The sequence below is a fragment of the Amphiura filiformis genome, chromosome 5 (genome assembly GCF_039555335.1).
Source record: "Amphiura filiformis chromosome 5, Afil_fr2py, whole genome shotgun sequence".
Lineage (NCBI taxonomy): Eukaryota > Metazoa > Echinodermata > Ophiuroidea > Amphilepidida > Amphiuridae > Amphiura > Amphiura filiformis.
This window is the reverse complement of record NC_092632.1, coordinates 3,048,364-3,070,381: the sequence shown is the minus strand read 5'-3', so window position 1 is coordinate 3,070,381 and position 22,018 is coordinate 3,048,364. Positions and strand designations below refer to the sequence as shown.

The 22,018-nt window shown below is 38.4% G+C and overlaps 2 protein-coding genes across 6 annotated transcripts in view; one reads left to right on the top strand and one right to left on the bottom strand.

Annotated features, from left to right (window-relative positions):
• Positions 1 to 1,605: 1,605 nt before the first annotated feature.
• Positions 1,606 to 16,621, bottom strand: LOC140152478 (serine/arginine-rich splicing factor 6-like). Of its 5 annotated transcripts, none has more exons than XM_072174802.1 (9): positions 16,513 to 16,621; positions 12,989 to 13,117; positions 11,720 to 11,790; positions 10,306 to 10,452; positions 9,256 to 9,297; positions 8,074 to 8,143; positions 5,539 to 5,612; positions 4,133 to 4,255; positions 1,606 to 3,610 (listed from the first exon to the last, which is right to left on the bottom strand). In XM_072174802.1, exons 2-9 carry the CDS (start codon positions 13,109 to 13,111, stop codon positions 3,331 to 3,333), a joined length of 930 nt encoding a protein of 309 aa, XP_072030903.1. In that variant the 5' UTR covers positions 13,112 to 13,117; positions 16,513 to 16,621; the 3' UTR covers positions 1,606 to 3,330. The 5 variants fall into 5 exon arrangements, with proteins under 5 accessions (XP_072030903.1, XP_072030902.1, XP_072030904.1 ...); XM_072174801.1 differs by lacking the exon at positions 11,720 to 11,790 and adding an exon at positions 11,606 to 11,676 and having other exon boundaries at positions 16,513 to 16,620; XM_072174803.1 differs by lacking the exon at positions 11,720 to 11,790 and adding an exon at positions 11,606 to 11,676 and having other exon boundaries at positions 10,318 to 10,452; positions 16,513 to 16,620.
• A 1,692-nt stretch (positions 16,622 to 18,313) lies between these two features.
• Positions 18,314 to 22,018, top strand: part of LOC140152477 (chromatin-remodeling ATPase INO80-like) — a 137,613-nt gene continuing 133,908 nt past the window's right edge. The window contains exon 1 of the mRNA XM_072174800.1: positions 18,314 to 18,457. The gene's annotated coding sequence lies outside the window, so the exon portion shown is untranslated. The remainder of the gene's footprint in view (positions 18,458 to 22,018) is intronic.

Sequence of the window (22,018 nt, the reverse complement as noted above, 5' to 3'; positions counted from 1 at the left end):
TTTACATCAGGCATGAGATTCTTCCTCTAATTTGAGGAATTCCTTCGTAAGTTTTTCTTCCCTGTACTAAAGTAAAAAGATAATATGTTCCTCCTTTTTGTTGTTTTCCCCCTATAATTCACTGCCAAACATGAAACAGGGCTGTCAACTTTTTGGAATTGCTTGGCGTGAGACAGAGCCGTACCGGGATTTGTTAACTACAATGTTCATTTTGACCCATGATTATTTGAGCCATGGCATTCGAGGGAGGGGGGGGGGGTAGGGACAACAAATTATTTTGACGATGCGTGAGATTTTACTCATTTTGCGTGAGATTTACTACCTAGGAGTGAGATTATACTACCTTGGCGTGAGACCGTGAGAAAATGACCCAATGCGTGAGACTCACGGCCAATGCGCGAGAGTTGACAGCCCTGCTGCCAAACCCCCCCTCCCTATAATTCACCACTCCAGGGTTAATTGTTGCACACCCCTTATCCAGCCCAGTGGCATGCGCAAAGGGGGGAGGGGCAGGCGGCCAGGCCACGCCCCCACCACTTTTGTTGGTCACGAAATGACCGATTTCGCCCGCACCTTACACTCCTAATCAGACTCCATTCGGGGGAACTGAACAACCTGGCCTGTCAACTCTAACGCATTGGCCATGAGTCTCACGCAGTGGGTCACTTTCTCATGGTCTCACGCCAAGGTAGTATAATCTCACTTCTAGGTAGTAAATCTCACGCAAAATGCTGGAAAATGAGTAAAATCTCACGCATCGTCAAAATAATTTGTTGTACCTATAGTCAGATCAGCTCGTAATCTGCAGGAATTATTAGGCTTTTACTATATGTATATATATTTTGGCGATATAAACTGGGCTCAAAAAGAAACAAGGTAATATCTTAAAATCCTGTCCATAAAAATGAACCAAAATTACACACAGGATTAAATAGTTGTCCAACTGACACAACAGTAAAATGCACTGACACGGAACAGCTTCTTGGACCACATTCACAGGCGAATAGTTGGTACCCAGTAAAAGAAATCTGTGAGAATGCGTAAAAGATCCTTACACAGGTGATTATTTCCAAAGAGTTAAGCGGAATAGTGCGAAACGGAGCTGCTTCTGCTTTCCACACTTTCTTCAAGAAACTGATCTTGTTCCACACTATTCCACTTACTCAGATTTCTTGTGTTGGGTGCCAATTATTGGGCTGTGAATGTGGTCCAGGAAGCTGTTCCATGTCGGTGCATTTTGCTGTTTTGTCAGTTGGACAACTATTTAGTTACATGTGCTTAGAGCAGAGTATTTTTACGGACAGGATTTTAAGATATGACCTTCTGATAAGAAAAAAAGGTGTTTTTTAGCCCAGTTTAGTTTGCCTGTGCTTGTTGCAGAAAGTAGAGGAAGTATAGGACTTGAATAATTTGTGATGCCTCTGGCAAGATATCACAAGGCAATTCTTGAAATAAGATATATATTAATCTGCAAAGTTTATGAGGCCTGCCAATTACAAGCTGATCAACTATGAAAATCTGTGCTACAAACCTAGGGTTCAACATTTAACTTTTTTATTTTATGATTACAGCACACATAAAACAATTACAAAGTTATAAACCAAATTTTGAACATTTTCTGTATTTTATTCAACAGCTTAATCATAACAAACAACTACTTACCGTATCATGATACACATGATGATAAATGAAAAAACATAAGTATAAAGAAAAACCTGGTGCACTGACTTCCTACAGGTATAGGTGGTAAGAGCTGGAATAATGCCGAGCCAGCCAGTTGATAGGATCAGGGTCATTATCTACTCATATGCATGACCCCATCTTCCTTAAGCTGAGAGCTGCATTTGAGCATGTTTTGCACATAGTTGTAAAACATACACTTTCAAGCCAAAATGTACAGTAAAAAAATTAGCAGATGTAGTTCTCTACACTCAAGGAAGATACAACTCTAGCTTCCAGGGAAGAACCTCTCTTGCTCGTGGTGAGCTTATACAGCATAAACACGGAAGTAGGGGTCTGATTGGCCGATTCAATCGTAACAGACACGTAATCTGATCAGAGCAAGAGAGGGCCATTCTTTTCTGAAAGCCAGTGTGTATTTTTTACACCAGAAAGGAATAAATTGAAGATAAGCGCCATTTTAACACACAATATCGTATGACTGTACTTCAATAAAGAAAAACATATATGACATAAGGAACAACCTACGTATAAAAAAACATGATCACTGGTAACATTCCAATCACATAATTCACCAGTTTTTGATAGCTGAATATTGATGATGCACAATTTTGCTTTTGGAAGGATGAAAAAGCCCTTTTTAAACCAAGCAGCATGACAATAAATTTGCTGACAGAACATTGACAAACATTTGAAAAAATAAGATCATTTTATAAAGCACCTCTTCTTTTCCCAACTTTGTCATTATGATTCAGTCTATATACATTTTGGCCATTATTTTAGTTCCATTCCTTCAACAAAAGAAAAACAATTTCAGTGATAATTGAACATGTTAAAAATTATCACTTTGGCACATGTACATTGCACATGAAACTCACTCCATTTTATTTTCATACACACTTTGAAGATCAAAATGAAACCCCAGCATGTAATTTGTTTTAATTGGAAAAGAAATGTCAAAAGAAAACAAGCCTGATGTCATGGTCTTTACTCCCTACACTTCATACCCTTTTAAATATCTTTTGATGCACAAAACCAGAGCCTAAAGTTTTTTCTTAATGTACAGCTTATCATTATTTTTGTGGACAGAAACAAACCATACAAAAACATTTTTACAGCTTATTGTTACAGAAAATTAAAACAAAAAACAATAGGGAATGTGCCTCAATGTATGCTATTTTTATCTTCAAACACTTGATATCAAGATTGCCAAGGTTTCTTGGTGTACATACTGGAAATCAAAACTTGCAATGGACATCTCATTGGTCATGATGTACAAAACAGGTGTGGGGACCAGCTCGCATGCATGGAACCCAGTTCTTTAAGGTTTTCCCTGGTTTCTTGTACATCAGCATCAATTAGATGCCTCAGAGAGTTAGGTGGGAACAAGAAACAATGTTACAAATGGAACTGCAAATCTGGATTTCCAGTATTTGATAAATTTCACGGTAATTGCAAGGATTGGTGTATTAAACCTGAATCTACTACACGAAAGATACATGTATTATGAGATGCTACTACGTTGGCCATAGCAGAAATCTAAAAGTATTCTTGTTGACAAGTAGATTTAGATTATGCAAAAGAAAAAAACAAGCTACATTCTTTGTGTTCAGAGTTAATCCCTCCTGATGTGTACCCTGTTATGCCCATTTAATCATCCTTTTCTGGGCTTGCTGATTTTGATCGTGATCTACTTTTCTCTTTGTGATTGTTCTCTGATGGCGAGGCACTACGTCTCGGGGATTTACTATGACTGCGGCTTCTTCTTGGAGATTTGCTTCTGCTGCGACTTTTACTGCGGCTCTTGCTACGACTCTTGCTTTTGCTCTTGCTTCGGCTTTTACTCCTAGAACGTGAGCGTGATCGTGAGCGGCTGCGAGATCTGCTTCCAGAGCGGCTACGACGCCTTGAGCGAGAGCGACTACGAGACCTGCAATATGAAAATAGTGCACCTTGGATTAGGTTTTTTCTATTATCATTCACAGTTGACTATGATCATGATTATTACTATTTTAAACTACAGCTAGTCATAACTTATTTTGTAGTTGTAACTTGCTCTTTGAGTTGATTTTTGCTAGCCCTTCTTATTGTCAAAAGTGTGATGTCAAATGAACCACATTTCACTTCACTACATCTCTCATTACACTGAACAACTTCAGATTCCAGAAAAATGCAGCACAAATTTTTTTTTTTCATTAAAATAATATAATTCTGGTTTGACAAATGGAACATAGCCAAATCCTAATCCTTTAGCGATAGAAGTAAAATGTTGTCATGCAATATATGCGAAATGCAGTTCAGGTAGGTACTACACCCAGCTGTGTGTATGTCATTTTGTATCAATCAACAATGTTATGAGTCCTACCTAATTTATAAGCTGATCATGTGACATTTCATATTATCATGTTATAGAATCATTAAATTACAAGGCCACCTCGTCCCCTTTACTTACCTAGACCTACGCTTACTACGTGGTCTATCTTCCACCATTCTGATCACTTTTCCATTAATTTCTGTGTTATCAAGTTTGTCCATTGCATTCTTCATGTCAGATCCAGTGGCAAATTCAACAATTCTGTATAAAATGTTTAAAATATTTGATCACATTAGAAGTTCTGTCAAATGCAACTCCTTATTGGTTTGCAAGAAAAAGGCAGCTAATCTATACTTTTAAATGGTCCAAAATTTGCGGCATCGCAGCAAGATATTGGAAGTCAAAACTGTTATCTTCAATAGATGAGTGTTTGCAGTAGTAAAGTATGCATTACTTGCTATGAACAAGTCCTTTGAGCTGTAACATATGATCTAATCAGTTGTTCTGCATGTTGCAACATATTGGAATTTCAGTCATTTAATATTCTCCTCGTGGTTTCAGCCAATTCTGAGCAATTTACAACATGACCTCTAGATGACCTTTCACCTTTGAGGACTTTTTCAACATATCTCCCACACTCAAAAAGTTTATTTCCAGCAGTATTTGCACAATCGGAGCCATTTTCTGAAATTTCATAAAAAAAAAGTGTACTGGTACTTCACCCCCTGGGTGACCTTTGACCTCTTTGTCATTGACCCTCCCCATCAGAATTTTGAGCAACCTTGAAACGATAAATGACCTATTAGAATTAATGTATTTGCAATACTGACCTTGCTTCAACACTAAGATGACCCTTACCTTCAACATCCTTCAGTTCACCAAGTCCCACCCAATGATCATTGTTAACATGTTTGAGTTCACTAGTAGTGATACATTTTTAATGGCATCCATTTCATATAACTTTTAACCAAATTAGCGCATATACATAGATAGAACTGTTCAAGCCATATTATAACATTTGCTGAGGAGGACGCCTCACTGATTTTTTTTAAATTAATTTTTTACACAATTATATTGTACTTAATTAAACCAATATACCCTGCAAAATTCATGACACTGGGTGCTGTAGTTTTGTCAAAATCCGAGATTTTGAATAAAACGATGGAACCGTCGTTTTATTATTACGAAGGAATTATCAGTCGAACGCATACACGATGTTCATAACACACAGTACGTACGCGGCGTGCGGGACGGTGATCTACACAAAGGGTCGTACCATAACATGACCGAAGGGGTACGTACATATGCGCTGGTAGTAAATTCCAATTTTCTTTGCTTTGCCGTAGTTGTTCGCTCAAAATAAAAGGGATATATCTGACAGTAAAAACTAACATTTTATGGCAAAGAAATGCTAATCTATTTTGTATGAAAATGTTATAATATGGCTTTAAATTGTGATATTTGGATCATTTTGCCTTTAGTACTATAAATACAAAATTGAAAGTGCAAGCTGGATATCAGCAAGCCTATTTCAGTTTTCTCACCCTTCATTTCTGTGCTGTTTGTGCGCATCAGCAAAGGTAACCTCTCCAGCTTGTCGCATGTAATCCTTCAAGTCCTATAGGAGACACAATGTTTGAATAGAAAGCTATTAGAAAACGCTGGCAATACATATCAAAATACTCCTGTAAAATAAAACAGTTTAAGATTACATTGCCTAATGTGAACTGTTTTTGCTTTCCCAAAACAAACAATTGGTAAATTTATAATAGGACACTATATGAATCAACCAATCCCACACAATACTGCCTTCCCCATGCCAAAGCCAGAGCTGCCCGTCGTCCCTAGCCAAAGCCAGCAGCATCTGCAAAGGTAGAACAAGTTGATGGTAGAGAAGATACCTCCATCCTTCAGACAGCATTGTTACCACCAGCAGACCTCAGTAGACTTCACTGCAGCAGACCTCAGTAGACCTCTCGCCCGCCGTTGGCTTGGGACACCTCCCACCCCTTTTTCCTATTCTGTGCCATGTGCTACGCATAGGTGTACATGCATTGCTATGTCTCATACTGTAGTTTTCGGCAAGGTTCTTCAGCAATCTGTCAATTTGGTGCTGTTTACAGCATTAACACAGAAGTGGGGGTTTGATTGGCAATTGAATCACACCATCATCACCACGATCAAGCTGCGTAGCATCGTGCGACCTTGTTCTTTCTAAACGTAAATAAGCCTTAAGCAGTTGGACACTGCTGAAGGACCTTGCCGAAGTCTAGTATTCAATGATCGTTGCTCATGAATTTTTACCAAAAACCATTTCCCAATTTCAATAGTTCCCTACTTTCCATTGGCAATGAATGCACCTATGCCACACTCATCACAAACTTGCGTGTGAAATGACCTAAGTGGTTCTACTGTACCTTTACAAAGGAGAAGCGTATGATTGGTGCCCACAGAAACTACCCTGCCAGCTCAGACAAGTGGCCAGTCAGTTAGTCAGCCAGCCAGAGCATCATAGACATGACTTGGACACGGTGGGTGCTCACAGGTAGGTCAAGTATGCAAGCTACTCGCACGTACGCAACACAGCCAGGCAGCCACAAGGCTAGGTACAGCCTGTGACTCTCCCATCACAACATCTGGGGAAGCTATAGCCAGCGCCTTGCCCTCTGCCATTGGCCCAATTTTTAGTGTACTGGAGGTGGCGTTGACTTCCTACCAGAACATGCCATCACATCCCTCAGAGGTAGTTTTTGTAAATAAAATAAATTGTTTGGTTTGGCCAAGAAGGAAATCCTCCAAAAAATTAGGGCATAAAGATTGAAAATAAATATGAAAAAAGAAAATAATAACAATAAAAAAAAAAATAATAATAATAATTAAAAAAAATAAATAAATAAAAAATAAAATAAAGCAAAAAAGGGGTGAAAAATAAGGACTATATTGTGAATGAAAAACAATCCAAAAGAAATCAAATCTTTCATAACTTGGAGGTGTAGTAATAATATTCGGTAAAATTAAGGCAAAAAAAAAGGATAAAATAAAACTGGTCGAATGCATTCAAAATAAAATGAAATAAAATTGTAATAATAAAAAACAAAAAATACAATAAATAAATGAACGAGTTGATGCACATCAGCCGATGCCCTCAGACAAAGACAAGCCATCATCATCATCAAAAATGGACAAGTCAGCCAGAACCCTCGCTCTTTATCATCTGTGGACATCACACCAGCCAGTCAGACAGGTAGCACGCAAAGCTTACAGCCATCTAGTGGCCATCCCCAAAAACCCAGCAGGTAGATAAGGTAGATCGGTCGGTCAGCCAGCCAGGAGGTCACAATGCGGCACATCTTGAACACACCTCCAGCTAGCCAGGCCGGACACCAGACCACACAGCTTATGTTAGTAAGTGAGTGGCCCCTGTACCGCTTTTCTTTTTCTCTTTTTTCTTCTCTCTCCTCTCATAGCACACGCCTGCCTCTTAGCACTTGGGAAGAAGGGACATCCTGCCAGTGAACCCTTACATCGTTTATATCCACTTCTGAAGTAGAAGCCCTTATGGTGGCTGAAGAAAGGATAATATGGCAATGGTTTAGTTTCACTAGTTGCCTATATCAATGTAATGGTCAGCTTACACAAGATTTACACCAATTATTATTCCAAATCATATACAAATTCACTCAAGCTTCAGTTGTATTAATTGCATTATATGATTAATCCATATTTCGCCCAAAATTAATAATAGTCAACTTCCACTTGAGTGCGATACGGCATTTACTTAATATTAAACACAGTATACATCATGCAAGATACAGGAAAACAGAAAGAATGACAGTACATTTCCTTAATTACAACAGCATGTAGAGTGGAGTTAAGAAGTCATACTGTTTACAGAACACACTGTGTACAGAACACACTCAAACAGTGTTGGAAGAGTAAAACATATCCAATGGCTTCCATAATAGCAAAGATACTGCACTGCCTTGTAAATTGACCATTACATGATTCTGGCTACATATAACACAGGGCTTTGTTTCGCCCATTTATCATACAAACATATCCGACTAATAATACTTTACCTGCCAACTGACGCGACTAGACAAGTTCTCTACGATGACACGGTAGTCCGTACGCACTGGAGGGCCATACCTGTGCAAGTTTGGAAACAAGACAAGAGCAAAAAACATTTGGGTGAAACTGCAAATCAAAACAGTGCATCACAGCTACAATTGTGTTTTGGAAAAGTCAGGTACTGTTGGTGTTAGATTTAGTTTTGACCACAAGAATATATTAACAGATACCAACTAACTAATCCACAGGCATTTGGACCACCCCGATTCAAAAAGTCACAACTGAAGTCTTGCACAAAAAAAAGCTACACAAGTTTGTTTCACTTGTTCTTGTGGTGATCCTATATCTAGCACCAACCCTGAACATTGTCTGCAGTCAAAACTTTGCAATATTCAAAAACAGGAGCTATTAAATAGAAATATTACATCCTTATGTCCAGGGACTGGATCACCACAGCTTGTGCTTCAACAAGTGACTAGAAAATTGTTGCACACATTACCTTACTTTATTACCCCTACCTTATTATTGAAACATACTCCCTGATTTTATAAGTCCACTTTTGCTGATCAGTGTGGATGTTAACAATAACAGCACTTACAAATTAGCCAGAAGGGAATACAAGTAAGACCTGTGGCCTGCAGAAGCAGTATTCAGTGCAGAGTCCAGATTGGCAAGACCTTTCTTTTCCTAACTAAGGGTTGCTGTAGTCCAAATGTTTTTAGGCTGGATGGAGAGTATGCCTGTATCCCACCAAGTCCATACTAACAGAGGGAGGGTAGTGACTGAGTGAGTGAGTGAGGGCTAGCTAGGTAAGCGACCAATCCAACCAATAGATAGATAGATAGCCTTGGACCAGAGACACTTGATTGGCAGTATCCAGGAAATAGACCGGTACCATGTCCCCTACAGTTATTTGTCAGCCTGTGTGGGTGGGTGGGGCCTTATATAAGCCCATGGATCAGGACCAGGTTATACAGCCATGTCATGTCATGCCTTGCCGGACCACATAGTTTTAGCATTTAGAGCGGTACCATTGCCTTGGATTGGGCCTGGCTATATAACTGTAGACAAAAAGAGCAGAGAACTGCACAAAAATGTTTTGGTTAAAACTTTGCTTCAAGTTTTGCTTTATAATTTACATACAAAAAAATATACATGTATAACCCCCACAACATAGCAGAGAAACTCACATGTCTCTTCCTCTTGGACCATCTGACCATCTCCTAGAAGGCCTGTACAGAGTATAAGGGTAAATTGTCACTGCCGAGAGCACATATTATGGTGATCCAGATAACATTATTAACAGTACTATAGATTACAATTAACACTCAACTTAAAATGTGTATTGCATATATTATACAAATCCTGGACATCAAACATAAGATTACTGTAAAGTTCCCTATGAATATGCAGGACTCCAACTTCTTTGGGGCGAATGAGGGCTTCGGATACAATGTGAATATTTTTAATGTCAGATTATGACTGTTTTGACTTGCAAACATGCTACACAAGACTAATGTGATCAAGCTAAATGAGTCTGATGTTGATCAAAATCAAAATTCAGTTTTCAATTTCAATCTCAGGGCTTTATTTTGCTGAAAACCCCATCACAATTAGAAATATGGCCCTTCTAATGTTGCTCAGGACAATAAAACACAAAGAGAGTTGAATACTATTATTGACTATAACTCGAAATTTCCCGTCAGCTGACTCATTTCGCTTGATCACTAATAGTCTTGTATACACCATCACTTCAGGACAACTATTAATTGATATGTGGTTGCAACAAACAGGTGCAGCAATACAGAACAAAATGGCAAGTTTGTTTCACATTTTCTATCGTCATGTGGGTAAACTGAACAAATACCGGCCAATTAATCCACAATTTTCAAATAGAACCACAATGTTGCTTATCAGTACAATTCAGTACAATGTTAAGTCAGAAAATTTGAATTACAGATGGAAAGTAGAGTGGAAAGGATATAAGATGGGGTTAACATGCATGCATGACATGTGGACAACATAAAAAACATTAATAAGGAAAAAGATACATGCTCGAGACAAAGAACACCACCTCTTTTATACAGCAAGGGTTTGCTAAAGAAATACTCCTTGGTTTCTGAAGTGTAGGTTTTGGCTGCACAGACAAAGTTCAGTATTAAATCCATTTATGAATTGCTGCTTGTTAGATTTAACACTGTACAAAGAGCAAACCCTTTAAAAAGTGTGCGTGTTCTTACTTATCGACCCACCCAGGTCTGCTGTTTCTGTAACCACCGCCGCCACCACCACCACCACCACCACCACCATAACCACCGCCGCCGCCGCCACCACCACCTCTATCATCACGTCCACGAGCTGGTCCTCTGGCATGTTCAATGATTACTCTGAAAAACAAATAAAACATTGTGTAATTATTTATTTAAAATAATATTTCTGCGGTTAAGAATACTTCCAAGTTCAAAGGGTGAACTTGCACTTGGTCTAGAGCTGCTAGAAAAACGCAATTGCTTAATTTGCAGTGCAAATTGCATATTTTGGTTCCAAATGCATTTGTTTTGACATTTTTGGCCGAGCTCGTTTTTAAAAAAATTGGAAAAAAAATCACCAACAAATTACAATTTTGTATCCATAAGGGGCAGATTTGTAACTTATGTTTACTCCAAAATCTAAAAAAGATTAGAAATGTGTACAAAACCAATGCATTTTTAGATCTTGAATAGATTGTGCAGTGAATACAAGTTACAAATCTGCCTTTTGGGTACAAAATTGTAATTTTTAAATTATTTTCCCCCTATTTTTTTTAAGTCATGAATGATTGCACCACTTTGCATTAGGTTCAGGGACTCTACAAATCTGAAAAAAAATATTAAAATTGCAAAAAAAAAAAAAACCCAAAACACATTTTTGGAAAATCAAGGTGCATATTTTGGCTTCAAAAATCATGTACCGTATTCATTCAAAGTCACTTTGGGTGGGTGCCTATTTTTTACCTGGTTTACCTAATTTTTCGTAAGGGGCGTTTATTAGAGATGAATTTACGTATGTAACGGTATGTTAAAAGGGTCCCGAGATGTTCTAGAAGCTTTTCTGATGCAGAAAATGTATTGCAAGTTTACACAAGACTTGTAGTCCTCCAGCTATTTCACTGCGTCAACGTCTATCAGTCACTTCAACATTGATGGTACTTCTCTTCTTGCTGGTTTCAGGTTGGAGGAAACCCTCAAACATTGGTATTTTTTAATTTAGCAAAAATAGCCACAAAAAATTTAGTCTTTTAGCCTATCTTGATAAAAATAATATCAAAACCTCAACATGCTCACACAATCGATTTTAGGAGTAAAAGAATACTTGCTTGTTAATTGTAACTTTTGTAAAAGATTACAGAGATTAGATTAAAGAGCATGTCATAATGTTAGTAGAGCCCACACTAGAAAAGTTATCCAAAAACTAACATTGTCCTGAACAATTTATTCCCCTAAAAGATGACACTTTCAAGAATTTGTACACTACAGGACAGATAAGAATTCATTATTATACCTTTCTCCTTCTAGATCTTTGCCATTTAATTCATACACAGCATCGTCAGCATCGCGAGGGTCATCAAACTCCTGTTCATATACAAAGACATGATAAGAAAAAAGACATGTTTACCTTTCCCGACATAGTTCTTTGCCATTTAATTCATATACGGCATCATCAGCATCCCTGTAGTCTTCAAATTCCTGTGGAATTGAAATCACAATCGGCAAATCTTACATCCAAGTATTAAGGGTCAATGGATCAAGAAATTGCCATGTGTTCAAAACTTACTGCATACATGTATAGCACCAAGGTTGGCATAACAGGTGTACCACTCACTAGCTACCAATTAGAAACACTTCACTGGAATCATCTGTACATCACTGCAAGCATCTACAAACATACCGTAAAGGTTCGTCTAATTGCGCAAAGGGGCTCCTTTGCCTGAACTTAAATTTCACATACAAATAGCGAGCTTCCCCCTCTAAAAATTCCAACAACAATTAAGAGTTCATATGCCCTTAATGGCTGGCGGAAATTCTTACAAGGCACTTTTTTTCCAGTTATGTTATGTGAGCCATATGCGCCATTAGGCGAATCTTTACGGTAAAAAACGATGGAATTGGCAAAGGGAAAATCAAGATTAAACAAAAGTAATGATTTACAGTACATACACAACTAACTATCACTTACAGCTTTGTATAATGCCATGCACAGTATCTCAAACACAGATAAAATAATTTTGACACACAATGAATGGGGGATGATACACTGAAATTGCTGCTTGAGTTGTCTCTTTTCTTTTATTTATTAGATTGAACAAAAATGTTTTGCGTTTCTAGCAACACTAGGTTGAGAATTCTCGAGGTTGGTTAAGTGATCAGAAACGCACATTGTTCAACGTTGTGAACAATACTAGAATGAATTGTGCTACACAGGTGCAGATCCAGGTTTTTTGCAGGGAGTGGCAGCAATGATGACCTTTTTATTTTCATGATGGCCAATCTGTGAAGAATATTTCCCTTCATAGTTGAAAACTTTTGCAAAATAAAGGGTCAAAATTGCCTATTTTCACCATATCTGAACAGGTTCCCCTTATTTTTAGGGGGCTAGGCTTTCCCTTGAATCCATCCTATACACATCATAATGCAAGCACTTACGAATTAGCAGAACTGTTCTTTTTTCCTCTCATGAAATGAATTCACCCTTGAAATTGTTTTTTGAGTGAATACCAATTTGAGTTTTGTACAAGCTGGTTGGAATGATAAACAGAGCACACAGAATCACTCTCCTGAAAAGGTGGTCCCTGATGGGGGATGTGTGTAATGAGTGACTTATGGAATGACAACAAGTATACATCATCCACATGCTTAGCTTTTCAGCTGTTTTAAACAATCTTACCACAAAACCAAAGCCATTCTTCAGGTTGATTTCTCTAATGCGACCATAACCTCTGAAAAACTTTTCAATATCCCTCTCGCGAGCTTGATAGCTCAATCTCCCGATGTAGACGCGACTTCCCATGTTTTACTGCAAAATCAACATCACACAAAAACATAAGATTAAAACAATTGAATACAGTGTAATTGTAGACAATAGAAATGGGAATTTATTGTAATAATCTGAGACAATTAAACAGACTAGCTTGTCACTGTTAATCAAACTCCCCACGACCCTTGATTGACAAGTAGCGCATATTAAAGGAAGGTCGATTCATCTGGTGCTGATCTGGGAAAATAGAAATCGCGGAATATTTATTTAAAATCATCTATCAGACTGTTTGTGTGTGTTTTCTTCACTTTTGAGAAATTGCCTTGGTAAGTTGGTACCCTTCTCAAATTTTCAACAGTTGCCATGCCCCGAGGTCTTGAAATATTACAAACTGCTGTGCCTTTTTAGTGAAAATCCAAGGCAATTAGGAAAAAAAAAAAAAGGTTTGTCTCAAAGCTCACGAGAAATTTGAAAACAAATGCGAAATGCGATTTTTATTTTATTTTTTATTCCCGACTTTTTTTCATGGTATTTTGAAAAAAAAGTCTGATTTTCGCCGATTTTTTCTGGAAAAAACTAAAAAAAAATTTCCGCATTTGTTTTTTGTCAAATCGTGGGATTCTTACGTGAGCTTTGAGACAAACCTTTTTTTTTTTTTTTGGCCTTACAAACTTGCCCTAGAAAATTTGCCCTGCCCAGCCCACTGCCCCTTCAGATCCTGATTTCGAGGGCTGATAATATTATTACCGTATTGGTCTGAGTATAGTCCCACCCGTTTTTTATGTGAAAATTTTTCACAATTAAGAGGAGAAATTATACTCGAATTTAAAAAAAAAAAAAAAAAAAAAAGATAGTTTGTATTTTTTAATATGAAAATTGATACTTTGTTTTCATGTCATACTCTATTAATGATTTCAAAATGCATTCAAATTCAATGCATTTTGAAATCATTAATAGAGTATGACATGAATACAAATTATCAATTTTCATATTAAAAATACAAACTATCTTGACATTTTTATTTTTTTAGGTCAACCATGAATGATCCTAGCATCTAGGTCTAGGTACACTCCAAAACCGAAAAAAAAAAAAACTTAAATTTTTTTTTTTTTTTTTTACAATTTCTGAAATTTTTTCAAAAATGGGGGTGGGATTATACTCGAGCGTGGGACTATACTCGAACGAATCACGGTAGTTCTAGTATGAATCTATGACCTAACTTTTGAGATGGTTTGTTGTAATTTGAACACGCAAAATTAACCAATGCATGCTCAACTCATCACATCACTCGTAACAAACTGTGTCGGAGTTTCTTTGACAGATGTAGTCAGAGACAAACTAGTCTTCGCTTCGTTTTTGATAATAAATATTAAATAATTTATTTGGCGGGTGCAGGAAACAAATATTTTTGATTCTTGTCCTTGAAAGGAAATTCATTAATTGACGAGGGCAGGAGGTTTTCTTTATTAAGAAATGAAAAATGCCCTCTCTGACTAGCTTGAGATACTCTAGCCAAAATACTGGTTTACATTTTACTATCTTACTAATTATTCTTACATTATCTTGCTGCTAGAGCGCCATAGGTAGAAAACCTGGTTTTTTTTTTCTGAGAACAATTTAGCAACATGTATTCGCAAGTCAAACATGCCATTGTCAACTCAAGTTCTACTTTGAATGAGTGAAACTATTGGTTTTCTTAATAAAATCACATTTAATTTAACCAGGGATATAAAGGGATAGGCATCGTAGCTATTACGTAACACACCGAATGATGTAGTTTAACTCTAGACAATAGGCGCCATATTGCAGGAGGGTTAGAGTTCATAGAGGAAACGTTAAAGGTTAGTAGATTAGGTCACCCAGGCACATCACTAATGTGTTTCACGAGTTGTAATACCGACAGGTAAAAACATTGATTTTGTAAAATTCTCCCGATTTTTTAAAATTACTAAATAAGGTTAGTACTTCAAACCATTCTTTGATGAATCTATGCAATATGACGGTAATTTTTGAAACATCTAAGAATCAATCTTAAACATCTTCATGATATTCATTTTTTTGCATGGTCAAAGCATGCTCTTGCGCTATCCACAGACTATCCGGTGGAAACTTCAAAGCAACGATCATGCGTTAATATTTACAAAATGGCGAATGATGTAGTTTAAGTCGAACAATAGCGTGACCGGCGTGACGTAGTGCCGTACTAACGCTGTTACTTTCCTATTCGGGGAGGATGTCGATATTGTCATCCTGAACTTGTTCACGACCACTCTGTGTTTTACATGATATTTTTCACCACTAAATCATTTTGTATAATTACCTGCAATCCCCTACACGTGATAATAACTTACTTGCCTCTCTCCTACAATACTTCAAGCTTCTGGATGTGCACTGGAAATGTGCAAAAAAATCGAATTTCTCGCGCCTACACCGTCGAAAATTCCTGGTCATCGCGAACCTTGTTTGCATGCACAAGCTGGACAACGGAAGTAAACCTATAGTCTCCTTCGCAGACAGTTTGGTGTCTGTGTGGCGGGAGCGGAACCAAACTAGCCGGCGAGGAGACTAAGTCAATCGGCATAAGCAGAGGTAAATAAATACGAGTGTGTGGCGAGAGAAACTGTGCTAAAAACGCAACTGGAAAATAGCTTTTTTGTTGGAATGCAGAACGGTTTTGACATCGATTGTACACCCAAACTTCTGTGTACACCCAAGCAACAATTTGGAGTGTGTTATATATCCAAGTGAGTACAAGTGCAACTCAAAAGTGACATAACTGTTGCCATAAGCTTTACCGCTGTAACCAATTCAGTCCCTATACAAATTTTGTATTGGGACTGATTATTCGGTCTAGTTTTTGGCATTGTTCCTATATGCACTTTCACCCTCCTGATTTAACTCTGTGCTTGTTTCTATGTCACATTCAGCTTCAATTCACATTTTTAATAGAATTCATATGTCACCTGTATGTCATTGTCAGAATATAAATTACAGTTTCATGTAAATTCCTGATTTTTAAATTTTGTCTTGAATCAGCTTTCGGCAGAATAACACATTTGACAAAGCGTATGACGGTACCAAAATTTTTGATGACTCTAATCGTCTGGATGAACAAATCACTGAATGGGCCTTTAAACTTGGAACTTAACACAAGAAATCTACCAGTTCTACCCCCTACAACATGTACATACGGTACAATAAACATGTGCACATGTACTGCCCATTTATACAATACAATCATCACACTGCACAGTGCACAATCAAATGCAGAAAACAAATTATCAACACAGACTCCCGTCATAAGCTTACTGAATTAATTACTTTCCATTACACGTATAAAATAAATATTGAAGTCAGAACATAACGAAAGTTTAAGATATACATTCATAAAGTCATTTTCATGTTTCATCACTGCCAAATGAATTAATTCTTACCCGAAAATAAGGTGCTGTATGATCGAAATACCGGCTCCTGCATCTGGTGATGACGTAATATGACGCGTTTGTCGGGTTTCCATATTTGATATGCAGGGCCATATTTTACGGTGTCCTCAATAGGACACGCTAGAGCAATAACGAGTTTTGTGGGGTTCATTATCGAACCCCAACGGTTTTAGCTTCTATTTATATTATTTATTAACATAGGCCTATTTGTTTGTGATATTTCAAGCGTTTTAAAAATTCAAAATAATCCCATTCAATTACACGGTTGACGATGGAAATTTACTGAAATTAGAGAATGCACGTCATTCACCACCTGTAAAAAACTGTCATACCAGAGCAGAGTGTCCATCAGTATTTTTCCGTCATTGTATTTTTGGAAGTAAAGATATGGACCAACTGATTTTGTAACTTTGTATCATTTATTTTAGTACCTTTTATCCTATTGTAATCAGGCCCGTCATGGGGGGGGGGGCTATTTTTCAATAGTTATTCTTTGCCAAAACTGATAAAGGTTTCCTGTATATTTTAGCCATGAAGTACAATAACATAAGGAAAATAAAATCCACCTATCCTGGCTGCGTATTTGTGGAGCTCTATGGGTGATTTAAATTTAAAATCGGGGGTGGGGGGATAACCCCCCTAATATTTTGCCACGGTGGGCGAGGGGCGATGGTCCATACAATCATCCCCCAATGTTGACGCCTGTGGGTTTCTGACCAAACTAACCTCATATTTGGCCATTTTAGACCCAAAAGTGCAATTTTTTGCGCTTTGCGCAAATTTATTTCTCTTTTATACCATATTTTACACCCATTTGGGTTCCAAGATGGGCTCTAGTGTTAGAGACCTAAAAAGAAGAAAAGCGCTCATAGCCTGGGCAGCTTTCTGGGAACTGGAACGCCTTTGGAGAAGACCGTCCCTGCCAATCGAAACAAAAATCAAGCTGTTTCAGACAACGTGTGTTACTGTCTTTCTGTACTGGTGCGAGTCATGGGTAATTACCAAGGACATGGAAATCAAGATCAATGCATTTGCAACATCTTGCTACAGAGTCATGTTAAACATCAAGCGTGTGGATCAGATTCCAAATGAAACCATCTACAACCTGACCAACACCACTCCACTGGTTGCCAGAGTCAAGATTCATCAACTCAAATATCTCGGCCATATACTGCGTCTTGAAGATGGCGAGCCTGTGAAAGAATATGCGCTTTATATTCCACCACATGGGAAGAGGAAACCGGGACGGCCGCGCCCCGGGGCCGCGCACACTGTACTTACAGTATGTCCAGCACCTCCTGGGAGATACTGAAGGGATGCTGCCCCGGATGCTGCAGCCAAACAAAATTGTTTCGCTTGCCCAAGATCGCATTAGTTGGAGAAAGCTTGTAGTCGCCTGCTCCGCAGCCGACTGATGATGATGATGATTACACCATATTTCAACATTTTAGCTTCAAAAATTTTACAGATTTCTTTCTTTGAAATCTGGTGCTCCTAATTCACAGGAGGGATTTACGTCAACCAACCAACCAACCAATGGCAAAATTTTTGAAATTGAATTACCTGTAATTTTGGAATAAGCTTTTTTCGTAGATATTTTATAGAAAAATGTTATAAAAGGAGGATGCCATATTGCCATGCAAGGATCATGAATTCCATATTGGTTTTATTTTTTATACTATGTTCAATACAGTTTTCCGTACTTCATTGCCGAAGACCCGAAGTAGTGCCCGAATGGATCCGATCGTAGAAAAATATCGCATGGCGGAGACCCCCTGCGAAGGAGGAGGGCAGCCGAATGCGAACTGTTCAACGTGCGTGGCTGACACTGGGAGCTGTACAAATCCAGTGCTGAAATCGCCATTTTGTGAGAGTCGTTGCAAAGAATTATACAGACCCACCCAGACGTATTTGTGGTGGAATTTTCCCGGTTGAGGTAGGCAGAAACAAAACAGGGTTGCATGAACGTAGTGGGTGTCGGTCATGGTGCCGGATTGGTGCCCAATATATTGAATGGCGATCGTAATTTTGGGTGCAGAATATTTTAATTTCTTTTTCTTATTTTATTATTCGACAATGCATTTCGTAACGGTTGTAACTGGCAAGGAAACACCAGAATATCAAAAGCAAGTACTTGTGAACATGCTCCTATGAGGTCATGCGAGTTGAAACACTGTATTTTGTAGTTAGCTTGTTGTGGATGGGGTTTTCTTTGGTTTGTTTTTGTTTTGTTTCGTGTTTTGTCGTCTGCTGTGAGTGTGAGTATGACAAGACGGGCCTACAAACATGACCAACAATTTTTATTATGTACCATAGTCTGGATGTCGTCTTAACTACAAATACCAGGCCTATATCATAACAGGTGTTCCTTGTAGATGTGCTGCTTTTGTAGATGTGTCTTCACTGACTGCTCAAGCCTGGCCTGAGGCTAGGCTGAGCCTGAAGTTGAATTCATGAATTTGTTCATTTATTCCTTGACCTTGGTCTGACCTTGTCTTTGGCATATTACTTTCAGGGGCGGATCCAGGAATTTTCAATAGTGGGGGCGGCGAGCCACCGCCACTGCCCCTGCTGGCGCGGCTCGGCGCCCACACAAAGTCAGACGCCGCTCTGCAAAAATACACATAGACTAGTCAGGCGCATCAGCTCTGCAAAAATTAAGAGGGGCTGAGGGGGCGCACGCCAGATGCGCCCCCCTCTAAACCCGCCCTTGACTTTTCTTCAAGTTGAAGTATATAAACCGGAGTAGAAAATCAGACTACAGTTATTTTTTATTCCTTCTGTGGTTGACTGAGGTGACCTGTAGAATCGCGTAGTCGTAGAAGTGGTTAGGTCTCCTCCCCTAATTTATGTGCCGACGATCGACGCGACGACCAATGCCTGGGTAAACTAGCCGTCTTGTTGTCAAGACTGTTGATCAGCCATCAGCGTGATTGTTTATCGCCTGTGTGTTTACGCTCATGTACTCGATACGCTCAGCTCCAAACATGGAAGAAATAAAATAATATTTACAGGCGCGTACGGCCCCCGGTACGGCTGTACGCAGGATTTATATTTGATGGGGGGCTAATATCAGGGGGGATCTGGTCTAATAATATGTAAGAAAATGGCTGCGAAGCGGCCATCACATTGTGATTGCGCGACGCAGGGGGCGTCTGAGCTGAGGGGTGATGTGCTCCCCTCAGAAGTGAGAAACTTGTGCAAAATGAAGCCATTTGGTGGACTATTTTGGCACTATAAATATTGTGTGAAATTTTAGTTTGAAAAAGCCTAAAATTTGTAAAATGATGGCCCATGAAGCCATGCGTTAAGTTTTGTGCATGGACAAGATTTCCCTATTATTGTAGGCCGCTAAATTGTGTTTAAAAACATAATGTGCTGGGTGTCAAAAGCAGAATTGAAAACGGCCACTTGTTTATCCACTATGCAGGGGGTGTCTGAGGGGGATGAGAAACTTTTGCAAAATGAAACCATTTGGTGGACCATTTTGGCACTATTATTATCTTGACCTGAGACAGAAAAAGTTTTTAACATGGTTAGTGGGTCAAGGTCACCTGAGGTCATCCAGGGGCCATCTGAGGTCAAATTAGTAAAAGCTGTCATATGGGCATGAAACTTGGTGGGTACAGTCAACATTTAGAGCCACATTTTTGGAAGGTCATTTTGGGGTCACCAGGGGTTATCTGATGTCAAATTAGTAAAAACTGTTGGATGGGAATGAAACTTGGTGGGTGTAGTCAACATTTAGAGCCAATTTTTTTGAAATTTTTATTCATTAATATTATTGTCAGGCATGCATTTTTGGTTTTTTTACATCCATTAACTAGATATAGAGCTAGACTACCCCGTAGTCCACTTGCCCATTGTGCATACTCTGGATATTGTATTTAAGCTTAAAACTCTGATTTAATTAATGTGTGCACAATTGATAGATTTTCACATCTGATCATTTCAGTCACCCTACTCCCTCTCTTTGTTAGCTTCCCAAGTAAACTACTGACTTTGCCTTGCGGTTAAGATTTTTAACACGGGACTCTATGGAGAGCCTAGACTGCGCTGCATTCCTTTTTTTTTGTGATAAACAATTCATACGTTTCCATGCATGAAACCATTTAAAATCTATGACTAAACACATCACATCTCCAGTGACTGCCCTGCCCAGAGAAAAAAAGGACTGCATGTAGTTGGATATGACCTGTGTGACCCACCATATCTTAACACATAGACTCAACCTCTTTCATCTCGAATCTGAGATGAATGTTAATGAAGTTAAAATCAATGTGGGTGGTAAATCTTAACCAATAACAAATAGGCAAGCATTCATGTTTATGCATTAGCCCAACCCACTGTGTTCACTGAACCCAACCCACGTGGGGTAGCTCTATCTGTGTCATTCAGATTTCCTTTGACAGCTTAACCATCGCGTATACGTGCGTGACGTCAAGCGTATACATTGGACCTTGTGCAAATAATACGCGCTGGACGGCTATTCAAACGGCTTAATTGGTAAAACCACAGGATATGTGCATAAACAGCCAAGACTGCATTTTTAATGAAGTAACATCATACCCACTATAGAGTGCATAGTTCATTGTATATTCGAAATGCAGTAGACCAGTTTTCCCATGGATATCTGAGCTGTTGAATCAGAACAGGAATGATGAGTTTTCCATGGTCAGGTCAGAGAGCTTAATTTAGGGAATGATAAATTAAACTGGTCTACTACAGTAGACTATGGAGAGCCATGATGTAATGCATCTTTATGGAGTGCCTGTGCTTGGTCGCCCATATCTCGCTATGGATTAAATCTTCTGGGCCCAGCGCCATTACCATTTACTACACCGCATACACAACTGTCTGTGGTATTTGCGGCGCTTTTGTGTTGACACGAAAGTTAATCTCTCATCAAACATCTAGCTGCGTCTTGTACTATATACCATGTTTAGTACTTGTGGTTAATGGACTGATAAACAAGTATGCTTGACAGTGTGTTTTTAGAGAGCAAAGTCCGGGGGGTAAAGTTCTGCTTACAATGCAAAGTCCATAGTCGAATTTTCGGGTTCGCTATCAATAAACTGGTAGATTCCAAAATCAGAATTGTTCAGTATTAAAGTGAGCCATTATAATTATGCAAGATAATGTTGCATTCAATTACTTTTATTGTCACTAATCATCTGATATTTTTAACTCTTTATGACCATTTTACTATTGATATTTTAATAAACATCAGTATAATTTTGAGTTCAACGAAATGGGTTCATCATGACTAATATAATAACATATTTTTAATAAAATTTGACTATGGCATAGTCTAATATAGAGCATGCACAGGTTGACATTTGATCCATTTGTTTCATCAGAAAATGGGGTGGTCAATATGTGTAAGAATTTTGTGTTTCTTCTGTATAAATGAATGATTTAAAATTGACGGGGAAAAATGCACTTGTGTAGACCGGGTCTAGGATGGATATTGATCCGGGGGCCTTGATCTAGACCA